At 35.6% G+C, this 15,323-nt stretch overlaps 1 protein-coding gene across 1 annotated transcript; it reads right to left on the bottom strand.

Moving 5' to 3' along the window:
• Nucleotides 1-3,485: 3,485 nt before the first annotated feature.
• Nucleotides 3,486-14,386, bottom strand: DYNAP (dynactin associated protein). The gene is made up of 5 exons (XM_088797618.1): nucleotides 13,811-14,386; nucleotides 9,974-10,135; nucleotides 6,862-7,353; nucleotides 5,930-6,343; nucleotides 3,486-5,886 (listed from the first exon to the last, which is right to left on the bottom strand). Exons 1-5 carry the CDS (start codon nucleotides 13,865-13,867, stop codon nucleotides 5,362-5,364), a joined length of 1,650 nt encoding a protein of 549 aa, XP_088653744.1. The 5' UTR covers nucleotides 13,868-14,386; the 3' UTR covers nucleotides 3,486-5,361.
• Nucleotides 14,387-15,323: the final 937 nt, after the last annotated feature.

Here is a 15,323-nt window from a genome sequence, read left to right as displayed (position 1 = left end):
TTAATGGAAATGTATGAAAAAAATCATTACAAAAATACACAGAAGGTGCAAAAAAATTTAAAGTCCTATCAGAACTGGTATTAATTCATTGAGAGTTTTGCATAAAATCATTAAATGTAGAAGTTTTAAAAAAAGGAAAAGTTTACACATTCTCTTATGTGTTTATCATAAAAGGGTGGTTCTTTTTTTTTGCTCAATTCAATTCCCAGTATCTATGACAAGATGTCATTTCAACAAATTAATATTAAGGATTATTAAAATTGAAGAATTATTAGAATTAATGAAGGATTATTGAAATAACATTTTGGACCAACAGTAATCACTCAAAATGAGAAAAAGCAACTGTTGGATCTACACTGGTGATTTTTTCCCTAATTCCACATTACGCTAGATTACATTCTGAGTCCATTTAAAAATGTCAGATGAGTTTTTGATAGAATATTGTTGTTGTTTTTTAATTCAGTGAGCAAATGTTTATGGAGAACATAGTATACACCAGACATTTTTCTGGGCGATGGGGATTTATACAGCAATATATAAAACAGACAAGCACTTTATTGGAGGTTACATTTTAGTCTTATTACAGTTTGTAATACATGTAATATTTGACTTTTGATTATAAATTTTAAAGTTCAATTAAATAATAGTGGCTGTGTTTTATTGTGGATAATACTCTGCTTTTATAAATGGATATAATTATATTTGAGTTAAAAGGACGCTAGACATTTAGGTCAAACTCCAATAAATGAAAGTAAACTTTTCTTACTCCATCTCTGTGTGCCACTTGCAGTGCCTAAGAGTTCATCCATTTTCTAGGGTTCAATATTCCTTTCTGCTACATCATTCTTCTTTATGGTGAGTCAACATCTTCCTCCCAGTAACTTCAACCTGTTTACCCTGATTTTGTTTTATAGACAGATACACAAAATAAATTGAATTCTCCCAAATAGTAAGTCTTAATTATTTTGGCACCACAATCATGTTCCTCATTATTTAAGATTTTGTAAAAAGCCACTCCTTAAAAGACAAAAGTTAGTCATTTGACTTTTGGACCAAAAGTTAGTAATTGTAATTGGACCTAAGTCCAATTACAGCGGTACCTAGGTTTTTTAACGTAATCTAGTCCAGAAGACCTTTCCAGTTCTGAAATGTTCGAAAATCGAGGCGCGTTTTCCCCATAGAAAGTATTGCAAAATGGATTAATCCATTCCAGACCTTTAAAATCAACCCCCAAAACTGCAAATTTAGCATGAATTTTATTATCTAATGATACCATAGATCCATAAAATTTATGGCGTTCATAAACCTAAATGTTCGTCAACGGAGACATTCGAAAATCGAGCTGCCACTGTATTTTTAATGGGTGAAGTTAAAAAAAAAAAAAATAGCACCATAGCACCATCTGTTGTTAAAAAATGTCACTGCAGTCTCCTCAGTGGGTGTTAACACCTGAATACACGCTACTTACACATCCACTACAATGACTAAAGTTAAAAAGTCTCCAAAATCATGGTGAGAATGTGTTGTAAACAGAACTCATATAATGCTGGTGAGAGTGTACTCTTTGACTCAGCTATTATTAATATTTTCCAGTAAAAGCTTGAAGTGTAATACACTGACAAAAAGATAAATACAATAATGTTGCACAAAGCAACAATTTTAGTAATACATAAAACCAGAAATAGCCTGAATGTCTATCAATAAAATAATAGATAAATAAATCATGGCATGGTAATACAATGGATTAATATACCACAATGATAGTGAAGCAACTATTAATATAAGCAAAAATATGCATGAATCTCACAAATAAAAGGCTGAGCTAAAGAAATCAGGACAGTGTTCACTTTGCAGGACAGAAAAAGGAGCGAGTGATTGTGTGTGGACACAGGGACTTCTGAAGTTCAGGTAATATTCCATTACTTGATTTGGGTATGAGTGTGTACACTTGGTGATAATTCATTGAGCTATAACTTATGATTTGTGCATTTTCTGTACATATGTTATACTCAGAAAATTTTAGAAAAATAATACTAATTAGAGTACGTTAACTTAAAATGTATATTAAAAGATGATTTGATCAAATATATGGTGATGGAAGGAGAACTGACTCTGGGTGGTGAACACACAATGGGATTTATAGATGATGTAATACAGAATTGTACACCTGAAATCTATGTAATTTTACTAACAATTGTCACCCCAATAAATTTTTTAAAAAATGATTTAACAATATAATTCTAATTCTAAAAACTTCATTTAAGAATAAATTCTTATAATTGTTGCTATTTTCATTTACTGAACAAAAATATTTATTATCTACTAGTTGCCAAGTACACATATTGGTTAAATAGTGGCCACGTCTCTGCAGAGATATGGAACTGGAAAATAATAAAAGTTGTGTCTTCTTTAACAAAAAGAAAAGAGTCCAGGTCAGTGATACATTTGATAAATAATACAAAGTGTAACTAATTGGAAAAAAAAAAGTAGAGGAAGGAAATAATAGAATCAAAGAGTTTTAATAAAGTTTTATTACATTAGTTGCACATAATTGCAGAAAGCAGGCTAGCAAAATAGGGGAAAGTACCTCTGTATAACTGACTTGAAAGATTAATTACAAATTATTTCTAATTAGCATAGGGGCTATTAAAATGTTTTAAACTGCTTGAAAATACATTTTTCCTTTTGGATAAGAAAAGCATTTTCTGCCCACTCCAAACCATGCATTCATGTGTCTATACACTATACGGCCATCTTTTGTTTATAGGTAAAATTAACACCAATAAATGACACTGACTTTTGTTAATGCTTAAAAAAATATTTCCTGATTTCTATCAACCTTATTAACACCATCCAAAAGATGTAACAAGTCACAATGTCCTTCTGAGTTTAATGCTTCAACTAGTGATTATCAAGCTTCTCTGAATACTTTTTGAAAAAATATAGATTTATGGCCGATCCATGATGATTCTGATTCAGTGGGACTACAGTGGAATGCAAGTACCATAACACCAATTTAAACCTATCAATTACCAAGAATTTTAAGTAACAGAACCCAAATTTGTAAGTTTCTTACTATCTGTTTTGCTATTTTCTTTTTCTGAATATTCTCCAGTATTCCAGCAGATAGCAGGTACAAGTAAATATTTACTCAGTATTTAATTGAGTGCCTTTATAAGATTACTGCAAAAAAATAGCAGAAAACAAATTTACTAAAATGAAAATAATGATAACACATTTACAAATACAGAGGGCGCCAAAAAAATGTACGCATGTTTTAAGAATGAAAAAAAACTGTATTAAAATTGTAATAGTCTATACTGATAACAAAAGATAAATACAAGTCATGTTTGACTTTTGCAATTACAAGAGATGCTCAAAGTGGTTACCGTCAGTGTCCAGCCACTTCTGATTACGGTGAACTACTGCTTGAGCAACACTGACCAAAGTGGCCACTTGTATCACTGCACATACCATTTAATTTGTTCAGTACCATGCGTCTCAAACATATCACATCACGAATGCGTGCAATTGTTAGGCGTGTTGGAGGTTCTGTTGCATACTCATGCCTCCATTGTTGTACTTCCACAACGTTATTGAATTTCAAATACCACTTCAAAATGGTCTTGCACTCCTCGAACAACAACCGTGCTCCCACCATTTTCTTTGACTGTTCTACCTGTCACATGGTGATGCTAGCATTCACTTGATTAACGCCATCTTTTGAGCAAACATCATACTTTACATTACTATTAATAATTCAATTCAATTTTGAAAAATAATACATAGATGACATCTCTTGTGTATACATTTTTTTGGCACTCCCGGTATCACTTAAAACACAAAATGATTTAAAGAGACAATGAAATGAAACTTTTACACAATCTAAAAAGAAAATGCAGTAATACATAAATGTATTTAACATACCCTTACCATATAGAATGTCCTTCCCCTATTACATATAGAATTTGTGTATTAAAGACTAAAACTTTGGAATAATAAATGACTGTATCTATATTTGATAACATTTTATTAAATAATAACAGGTTTCCCACATAAATGAGTAGTTTGGATTTACTTTGTATTAGTAGAAGTTATGACACTAGCAATGTTTTGTGGATGTAATGTTGCGGCTATACACTCATTTGAAAGAGCAGTGGAAATGTTAATTGCATTATGACAGTAGATTACTTAGAAGATTATGTTAATTTTCTATTAATAGGTAATGGTTATGGAGATTATAAATTCTGCTGAAGTCATTATGGTGTTGTGATTGGAAAGTCAGTTGAATTTGTAGCGTCTGTGTTGAGTTTATTTTTTCTTGAGGTGGTGGTAGTGGAGGTAGAAGATGATGTTTTAGTTGAGTTAGAAACAGACTAGATTCAGTCACTAACATAGATGTACCTATTGTGGAGGACGGATATTCAGTTGAAAAACAAATAGTAGAATCTGGAGGTTCTGTTAAACTGAAGCTAATTGTAGTGTTCATTTGAAATGGGAATTTTTCAGATTTGAGTTGAATGTGTTGGATGATTTATAGTTGTAGCATCAACTGAAGTGAGAGGAGTTGCCATGGTAAATATTGAACTAGTATTGTAATCTCATAATAGTAGTTTCAGTAAAAGTTTCTGTAGTTATACATTCAGTTAATATGCACCTGGTACTCATAGCCACAGGTGCAATAGAAAAGATAATTACAGTTGTAGTGATGTATTCAATTGGAGGGACAATGCTTGAAATTATAGTCATAGGTTAAGATTAAAAGGTGGTGCTCACAGTTGTGCTGGTGGGTTCACAGGAAGTGGCGGCTGCTGTAGTTGTTGTAGATTCAGTAGAAGCAGTTGTGGTAGCCATTGTGGTTGCAGCCATAGTGGAGGGTTGGCAGTTGCTGTGGTAGCCGATTCAGTTATAAGTAGCTGCTGCTGTGGTGGTTGTAGATTTGGTAGAAGTGGTAGTAATGGCCATTGTGGTGGTAGCCTCCATAGTAGTGCTGGTAGTTGTGTGGTAGTTGGATCAGTTGAAGTGTTGGCTACTGTGGTGGTTGTAAGACAGAAGAGGGATTGGTGGTTGAGGCTGTAGCATCAGTGGTAGTGCTGGCTATTATTATGGTAGTTGGTTCAGTTGACATGGTAGCTGTTGTGGTGGTTGCAGGTTCAGTAGAAGCAGTCGTGGTGGCCATTGTGGTTGGAACCTCAGTGATATGGCTGGAAGTTGTGGTAGTTAGTTCAATTGAATTGGTGGCTGCTGTGGTGGTTGTAGGCTCAGTAAAGAATGTTGTGCTGGTCACTGTGGTTGTAGAATTAGTGGTAGTGTGAGCAGTTGTGGTAGGTGGTTCTGTTGAAATGCTGTCTGCAGTTGTGGTTATATGTTCAGTAGAAGATGTAGTGGTGGTTGTGGTTGTAGTCTCAGTGATAGTGGTGCCAGATATGGTGGTTGGTTCTGATGAAGTGGGGGTTCTGCCATGGTAGTAGGTTCTGAAGAAGTGGTAATAGTTCCAGCTGTGGTTGTAGGTTTGATAGAAGTGGTAGTGGAGGCTGTTGTGTTTGTAACCTCAGGGGTAGTGCTGGAAGTTGTTGTGGTAGTTGGTTCTGTTGAGGTTATGGCTGCTGTAGTGGTTGTGGGTTCAATTGTAGTAGTGTCTATAGCTGTGGTTGTAGCTTTGGTAGAAGAGGTAGTAGTGGTCATTGTTGTAGACTCAGAGTTAATGCTGGCAGATGTGGTATGTGGTTCAGTGGAAGTGGTGGCTGCTATGGTGGTCGTGGATTCAGTTAAAGTTGTGTGTTGTGGTTGCAGGTTTGGTAGAAGTGGTGGTAGTGGTGACCTTTGTGGTTGTTGCTTCGGTGGTAGTTCTGGAAGTTGTGGTAGCTGATTCAGTTGAAGTGGTGGCTAAAGTTTTGGTAGAACCAGTAGTGGTGCCCATTGTGGTTGCATCCTCAGTGGTAATGCTGGAAGTTGTCGTAGTAGTTGGTTCAGTTGAAATGGTGGCTGCTGTGGTGGTTGTAGATTCAGTTGAAGTGGTGGCTATAGTGGTTGTCGGTTCAGTAGAAGAGGCAGTAGTGGTCACTGTGGTTGTAGCCTCCATGGTAGTACTACCAGTTGTGGTAGTTGGTTCTGTTGAAGTGGTGGCTAAAGTTTTGGTAGAACCAGTAGTGGTGCCCATTGTGGTTGCAATAGCAGTGATGTCTGTTGCAGCTGTAGCTTCAGTGGAAGTGGTGGGTGAAGTAGTAGCTGTAGGTTCAAGATGTAGTGGTGGATGTTGTGGTTGTGGCCTCAGTGGTAGTGCTGGAAGTTGTTGTGGTTTGGGGTTCAGTTGAAGTGGTGGTTGCTGCCTTCGTAGGAAGTTCTGTAGAAGTGGTAGTGATGCCAGTTATTGTTGTAGATTCTGTAGAAGCAGTAGCGGTGCCATTGTGGTTGAAGCCTTAGTGGTATTACTTATTGTTGTTTTGGTAGTTGGTTCAGTTGAAGTGGTGGCTGCTTTAGTGATTGTAGGTACAGGTGAAGGGGTGGCTGGTGTTGTGGTGGTTGTAGGATTGGTAGAAGCAGTAGTGGTGGCCATTGTGGTTGTAGCCTCAGTGGTAGTGCTAGCAGTTGTTGTGGTAGTCATTTTAGTTGTTGTGGCTGCTGTACTGTGTTTCCCCAAAAATAAGACTGGGTCTTATATTAAGGTTCACTCCAAAAGATGCATTAGGGCTTATGTTCAGGGGATGTCATCCTGAAAAATCATGCTAGGGCTTATTTTCTGGTTAGGTCTTATTTTCAGGGAAACATGGTAGTAATTATAGATTCAGTTGAAGTCATGGCTGCTGCTGTGGTTGTAGGTTTAACAGAGGTGGTAGTGGTGGCTGCTAGTGTTATTGCCTAGGTGGTATTGCTGGGAGGTGTGGTAGTCTGTTCAGCTGAAGTTGTATCTTCTGCTGTGTTTTCAGGTTTGGTATAAGCAGTGGTGTTGGCAGATGTGTTTGTAGCCTCAGTGGTAGTCTCTGCAGTCATTGTTGTAGTTGTTTCAGATAAAGTGGTGCTTTTTGCTATTGTAGTTTCAGTCGAAGCAGTGGTGGTTGTACTGGTAGGTTCTGTTGAAGTGCTACCAGTGGTTGTTGTGATAGTATTTACAGTGGATGGTGTAGTAGAATCTATTATGGTAGTAGGAACTGCAGGTTTGGAACTAGTTTCAATTGTAGATGAGGTTGTCCCATGGTTTTGGGGAAGTTGGATAACAACAGTTGTATTATTATTTTTCCAATTATATACCAGACACACTACAAGTACTCCAATTGCTGTTGTTATCACAGAGGCTAAGAGACAAGTCAGAAAAACTTTCCACAGAGACCAGTTACTGAAGAAACTGTGTGCCTCCTGAAAAGATTTATATAAAATTACTGAAAATGAAACCAAATATTTCAAAAAATTAATACCACTGATAATCCCTTTTATATAAATTTGAGTCAGTATTTATTATTAAATGCTATTAAGAGAGTGTTTTATGGTTATACTTTCTTTCAATGCCCTCATTTAGGAAAAAACTTGGTCCTTGTATGGTCTTTAATATAGGAACAAAGACATTTCCACTGACTTCTCATGCTGTATTTTCATATATCTGTATTTCAAAGTAAAAAAAATAATAATAAACGTCTTCTCAGAAACTCTTTATCCCTCCCACTGTCAAAAGTATCTATACATGTATGGCTGACTGCTGCACACTGCTATGAGTGACCCAAAAGATCACCTGATCAAATTTTCTTCCCCTCGTGGTTTGTAAACTATCAGAAATACGGCTGTTTTGAAGCCTTCCATTTTAACTGCATTAATTAATGGCTTATCAAAATTTCTAGCTAACTCGTACAGATTAGCATTTCACAGCACGAAATTCAGAGTCTGAAAATGTTTGTTGAAATCTCACTTCTGCTCCCACCAGCTATTTCCACTACTCTTTCATCCATAAAACTCTTTGTGATAAGATTAGAATAAGGATTAATGTCAGTAAATTACTTTTTAAACTCTCTTTATATAACCTTACATACCATATATATATATATATATATATATATATATATATATATATATACACACACACACATATCATATATAACAAATTTTATATAAATATATGAAATTTTTATACATAATGTATATATTAACACGTATATAATTTGTTATTGCAGAGGAAACATTGCATAGTGTAAAACATGTAAGTCTTGAGATCAGAGAATCCTGAATTTAAATCCCATACCATTACTATTCTGAGCAAGTTTCTTAACTTGTCTAATCTCAACTTACCTTATATCAAAAGTGGGGATAATTATATCTACCTCAAAGTGTTGTTTTTAAAATAAGAAATATTACCCATAATTAGATTCTTACAGAAGGCAGCGTACTATAGTAATTAAGAGCACAGGCAGGAAGTCTAATAGATTTAGGTTTAAATTTTCACTCCATCTTTCAGTAGTTGGATGATGACATTTGGGAATTTGCATCATCTTGCACAGCCTTGATTCTCTCATGTGGATAATATCACCTATTGCGTAGGATGGCTGCAAATAGTAAAAAAGAAATGATATGGGTAATATTTCCTTACATTTTCTAAGTATTTAAAGAAAATTTGATTTCACTCAAGTTTAGCTCACTATTATCCCTTCTCTTATGACTAAAAACACATCACTAAGGGAAACAAACACAGAGCAGATGTCTTTGGAACGTGTAGAACAGCTCTTGAATGTCCCCCAAAATGGAACAGTGTCTCAAACAGTAAACCTCAGTTTGGGTGTTCAGAGCAATACTCAGTAGGCAGTCAGGAGCAGTTCCAGGGCATTGGATACCAAGGCCAAGGGAATTCGGGGCGCCAATGAAGAGCGCCCAAAGACAGATAGCATCTCCTGCCCCATTCAGGCCTTAGAAGGGAAGTCAGAGAGTGAGGAGAGGAAGGACCATACTCATATCTCAGATAAGGGAGGTAATTATCTTCATTTTTGGTTTGAATCTTAAAAAGAGGGGCAAGAGTAACAGAAACTCATCTTAACCTGACTTCAGACCTGCGTTCCAGTGCTATTACTGCCTAGCTGTGTGAATTCTTACAAACATTTTAAACTTCCTAGACCACACTGTTTTCTCTCTGTCGCTAAGGAAAGGCATCTAACATAACTTCCAGCTCTCTGATTGGTTTGGTTTGTTTGAGGTCATCAGAGACATACTCTCTAAGTAAGTCCTATCTATCAAAAGCATTCTTCCACAATATCTCTTGACATAAAGAGTTTATGCTCTCTTATTTTGTCAGTCTCTCCAAAATGTCTCTACAGTAGGGTTAACTAGAGGAAAGGTGTAGTACAGACCTAGAAACATTGAACCAAATTGCCAAGCCTCAACATCAGTCTGTCAAAGTTAAGTTTTCACCTGGCGGGGAAGACGCAGAGATCAGACCTTAAGGCAAAGAAAACAGGATAACAAGAAAAAGGGTCATGAATACCGGAAGTCTGCTTCTGGGTACCAAACCAAGGTGGTACTAAATGGTTCCTAACTCAAGGTTGAAAACACATGAGGTCAGAACAAGGAGGACTAATGGGAGGCCCACGTTGGCTCAGAGGCAAGAAGGGAAGGAGAGTGAGGCAGATCCCCCCCAGACTAGGGCCCTGGGGCCCTAACACAGAAATTCATCTCCCACCTGAGCAAGGGTTACAATGTCATTCACTGCCAATGTATTTGCTGTCCTCCAAAAAAAGGAGGCCAAAGACTTATTTTCTTTCACCCTTATATATGTTCTCTAAATTTTGTTTTTGTCTTTCCATCACAATCATTAACTCCTTAAATGAAGAGCTCGTAAATCTATCTATCTTGCTGTCCCTCTCAGTGGCCTGACATGTTCAAAGGATGCTTTAGATTTTCAAAAGAACAATGTTAACATTAATTGATTGAATGTTCTTCCTCCCAAATATTAGGTCAAGAGCATTTCCATGTGAATTACATCATAGCCCAGAGACATTACCTGACAATGTTGTAATTCTCTGTCAGGAACTTCTGAGTGTCCAAAGGTCCCTGTGTTGGTGCAGACAGTTAAGTTGGTACCAGCATCACTAATTACATCAGTTGATGGTAGAGACCCACATGCTGAACTTTGAGCCTCATAGTTTCTTGGGCTCAGAAATGGCTGTATATAAAAAAGAATGGAGAGAAAATAAGAAGTTTTTATATTTAATGTCTAAAGTAATATCATTCTGACAAATATAAATCAGATTATGACATATTTGATCAAATAAATTCGTTTGAAACCTGACTGAAGGAATAAATGAATATATTCATTGCATTTGTTCTCAAAACAAGGAAATTTAAATAGAGCATAAGTTAGAGTTCATTATTTTATATAATTATTGATGTTAAAGTCCAGGAATAAGCATTATCTTTTATCATCATATTTAATGCATTGTTAAATGTCATTATGTGGCAAGCTGGTATAGGTAGATTGTATAAGAAAAATACATCATAGAGTGAAAATTCTACAGACCTTAAAGCTTATCAAGAACAACTTTTTTGGATCATATGCAAAATGAGAAAACCAAGATCTAAAGAGTTGGATATAGTATATTGCAATAGGCCACTTCTCCCACTGCAATCAATCAGTCAATACATAAATAAAAATAATTGAAGATCTTTGAAAGAAATGAAAATTAGATTATTTAAAAATTAAAGGAGGATAGAGTTTTATCAAAGTGGTCTGAAAATCATAGGTCATTTCCTCTTCCGGGGGCATTTGTTGGTTTTGAGCATGAGCTCACATTCTGACTACCCGAAGTGCAAAACTTTTGGTGTTCATGCACTCCTGGCATGACAGGTTGGAAAACAGAGCAGCCCCAACCCCTCTGTAATGTTCTGGGCTAGCTCAGGAGGCTGGAGGCCTGGAATGGAAAGTCAGAGTAAGGTCTCCAGCAGTATCATAGTGATTAGGAGATAAAATCCTGCTAGAAGAAAGGGGCTTCCCACAAACACAAGACTGGTTTCCCCCTAAAGACATTTGTCAGATTTTGAGGCTGCCTGGCATAGGAAGCTAAAGAGTTGACCTTGAAATCTCCGAAGATCAATCTCTCAAAAAACGTAGGTACAGACATTCTAAACAAAAGAACAGCAAATTAAACAAAAGAATATATAAAAAGGTTAAAAAATCATGACCAAGTGAGGTCTAACCCAGAAATGCAAGTTAGTTTAACATTCAAAATAGTTAATATTTTTCACCACACGGGTCCTGTGGCCTTTGTATCATTAATGCCATCCTCTTTTCAACAGAATTAGGCAGTCCATGGGAGACAAGTAATCTAGCAACCTCTCAACATGCACTATCTAGTTCCTGTTTGAATAGTCGATTACAACATAGTTATTTGAATTTGACAAAATAGGTACAGAGAAATATAACAAGAATTAGAACCTGGAAAATATTTAGGCACAACTGTATTCACCATAGTCTATGGGGTGGGTAGTACAAAGGAGAAATGGAACAGTATCGGGAAGATATAAACAGAAGACTTCAACTATATCTGTAATGATTTATTTTTTAAACTTGATATTTGGTACATGATGCCTAATATTCTTTAAATCTTTTAAACACATTTTGAAATTTTAAAAAGTAAATGAATTAAAAGGGTGGGTTCAAATAAGAAAGGTTTAGGGAATTAGGTGTTTTTCTGAAGTAAGTTAATAGAAACATAACCCAGATCTAGTTTTTAAGAAAAAGGAGAGTAATCTGTGTTACTTACTCATGGAAGAGTCAATTGTTACATACAAATTTGTCATTACTGAAAAATATTCTGGAATTATCTAGAATTATTTTCCTCATAGGACGGCAAGGGTAGTATTTAAATGTAATCTCTCTTGATTATATCGATTAAATACTCAATCTTAAAAGGTTATTTAAAAAGCTAGTGACATTGCTAACTCAATCTCTAAGTTCTAATAAAACAAACTAAACATGTGTACAAAACCTGGCCACTGAGCGACTATAACTAAAAATAAAAAGGAGTATAACTGTAACTAAGGCAAGAAGGAATATACTTGGGCATAAATAATTAGTCAATGTCTATTTTTCTAAACATACAATATCATGTCAAACAAATAGAGAATAGCAATGCAGTGAATAAAAGAAGATATGATATACACAGGCACTTTAACAAATTTCCATCTACTTTTAAATAGATAATTTTCAGAAAAATCACAAAGATTTATATTTTATAAAAGCTTTGTATTTCTGTGTATTATTACTACAGTTGTTATTCAGCTATTCAGTTTGTTTGTGGCTGATAAACTTGGACATTTTTTAACTTTTGTAATTAAAAATTTACTGGCCAGACCAACTTGCCAGAATTGAATATATTTAAAAGAAAAAAGAAGGTAGGTGTCTATACTGAGAGGGGAGAACCCATGATACTGGAGCTTCAGGGGGTAATATAATCCTGTCTTAGTTTCCCCTCTCTCTTAATAAAAGTGGAGTCTCTTAAAGTTAAAATTTTGCTCAGTTGGGGAATCTATGAATTATAGCTAATTAGCTCTTGGTAGAAATGAAAATCTTCATTATATATATCTAATAAGTATTAGCTATGTTCAGGGAATATAACTTTCAAATCTCCACTCATAACTGAAAAGAGATTAATTTATTAATACCATTTCATGTTTCCTAGTAGGGAAAAACAAACTCCTAAACTATCCTTTTCTATGTGGCCTTCCACCAGTACTTTAATCCATTGGTGAAAATGGCCCTCAGTTGGACGAAAATATTTCCCTAACATTATATCCAAATAGTCAGGTGTAAAGTGAAATATTCAGTCAGTGATCAAGATCTGAAAACTTTGTTTGAAAACTTTCAGCATTGTCTAAGAAAATCTTCAAGATGACTCATTTATTACTAAAGGGACCTTTTTATCTGAGTATCTTGACACTGTAAAGACACAGTGACAGTGTTTCAAGGACAGAGGGAGCATGAAGAACATCTTCAGGGGATGGAGATGCTGATCTAGAATCAAGAGAATAATTTCTCTGCCCTGTAACTTCTTTGTTAGTGCATGGGGACAAAAATATTTTTCCTCACAATATCTAATCGCCCATTCGAATTTATACTGATTTCATTCAGTACATTTCCATTTCTATTTCCAATATCAAGGGCTCTAGTCAGACATGCACAGTTACATAAATGGCAATCATAAAACTCATGGTATAAATTGTTTCTTTCAAAAACATACGAGTAAATAATAGTCAAATAATATTGTATACAATTGAAATCTAATAGTTCACCTTAATACAATTCTTTACTAAAAAAGAAATTCGTAAGTAGTTAAGTAGAGCTCAATCTAAAGGATTTGCTGGATAATTTACTTCCTAAGTGAAGGCCTAGACTTCACTTACAAGATTATTTTCTGACTTTCAAAGATACGTAGAAATCTTTGAGTTCTGGCAAATCTACACACTACATTGAAAAAGTAGGCAGTTAACAGAAAAGTCTACATATCATATTTGAAAAACACAATTTGTTGATGCAATCAAATGCAAATTTGTTGGCTTATGTTTGAATTACGATAACTGTAGAGAATTATTTGAACAGGCTATTAAATTTTACCCAAGAAATTGCTGATATCTTAGATAAGTGATGCAGAAAAAATAAAAATTTTCTAATTAATAATTAGTAATAGAATAGTCAAAAATTGGCTTCCATGTAAAACGTTGATTAAAAATTCCTTTGGGGGAAGAACCATGTTGTAATAAAAAAAAATTAAGAGTTGTATAAATACTGCAAACGAGACTCTGAGCTATCATAACATACTAAAATAGTGCCACCAGTACTCACCAGCTGGTTTCCAGAGTGTTCAATATTCACTACATATTTCCCATGGTTTCTGTCCATTTTTCTGCTGCCGATATCACAAGCTTAACTCCAGAAATATTTTTCAGTCTGTCCATTGCCTTTTATAGCTGCAACCTTGAGGACTAATTGTGTTGATTAATATTAAACCTATTATGAGACATTGGTGCCAGTGTGGATTAGACTAAATAATAAATAATTATTCTTCATCTAGGATCCACCTTAAAGGAAGAAGTTGGGTGTTTGTTAAGTAATTATATAGGATGCAGGAAATCAATCCCACTCCTGTGATACACTCTCAGTACTACTCCACCAGGCTGCCTGCCTAACAGAAAGAAACCTGCAAGCATGCAACTCTTCCCTCTCTCTTCTATCACATCATTTCACAGAGCCCTTCCTTCTGACTTCAGCAACTGCCCAAGATAGAATTCTGAAATAAGTGAATGTTGCTTCTTTACCAACTGAACGTGAACATTTTTCCTGAGCAACTTTAGGTACTCATGACCTACTGTTCAAGTCTTGAACTTCTCGGATTCCTCCCAGCTCTAAAATTTTTCCAATCTTCTCTCTCTCTCTCTCTCTCTCTCTCTCCCTCCCTCCCTCCCTCCCTCCCTCCCCCTTCTGGAAAATTTTAATCTAACCTGGTTTACACTTCCTCAAACCCTAATCCAATACAGATAGTTAATCTGATGATATATTCACCAGGGTCCCTTTCTCTTTCCTTTCTGTGGGATCTATTTGGCATAGTTACCCAGATTACTTCTGATTCTGCTTACAGTTTAGTATTATAACACTTGGGCAGGTGGGGCTCTTCTAACTTCTGCAAATTTTACTCAAAAGCAAAGGACTGTTATCTGTAGAAATATGTTTGGCAGGATCTAAAAGACAATTGGTAAGATTTAAGAAATAGCTTTTTACCTTAAATGAAAAGTTATCCATCAGTTCCCAACATATGTATCCAGGGAATCCCAAATAAAATTGGTGCAGAAAGTTGTGAAGAATGGTGCTTACATAACCTAAAAGTCTAAACATATCTTTTCAGTAGTAATTAATCCAAGATAATTTGGGGGAAGTGAAGCAAAAAAGACAAAGTACTTTACGCTTTTTTGTTGTTGTTGAAAATATCTCCTGTAGCACTTTTAATCTGACCAGACATCTCTCAGGTTTCAAAGATAAGAATCACCTGATAATAGAGCTGCAAGAAGTCTGGGAGATCTTGTAGTTCAGCCTGGTCATTTTAAGGTTGAGGAAATTTGTGTCCAGACAGAGGAACTGATAAGACCAGGTGTGTAGTGCAAACTGGTGTCCATTTCAGTCCAATATCCTCTGCATAACTGGTGACTTTGCAGAAAGATGAACAGCCTATTAGGAAGTCAAGCAAATCTCTTTTTGAAAACAAAGTGAAATAAAAATTTCAAAGAAAGGAGTTGGACAGGATCCCATGGGATACCTGTTACATACCGGGAGCCATCTGACACAGACTTTCAGAAGCAGGATT

Source organism: Rhinolophus sinicus, chromosome 4 (genome assembly GCF_057876585.1).
Source record: "Rhinolophus sinicus isolate RSI-liver-muscle chromosome 4, RSI-T2T, whole genome shotgun sequence".
NCBI classification, from domain to species: Eukaryota; Metazoa; Chordata; class Mammalia; order Chiroptera; family Rhinolophidae; genus Rhinolophus; species Rhinolophus sinicus.
The sequence above is the reverse complement of the archived record's forward strand: the minus strand, read 5'-3'. Positions and strand labels throughout refer to the sequence as shown.

Bases quoted from the DNA above. Each gene is read 5' to 3' on its own strand.
- DYNAP (XM_088797618.1), bottom strand. From the start codon at position 13,867: ATGGACAGAAACCATGGGAAATATGTAGTGAATATTGAACACTCTGGA. The intron at 10,136-13,810 runs GTGAGTACTGGT...TTTTATATACAG, and splicing joins AACACTCTGGAAACCAGCTG to CCATTTCTGAGCCCAAGAAA. The intron at 7,354-9,973 runs GTAATGTCTCTG...AAATCTTTTCAG, and splicing joins GAGAATTACAACATTGTCAG to GAGGCACACAGTTTCTTCAG.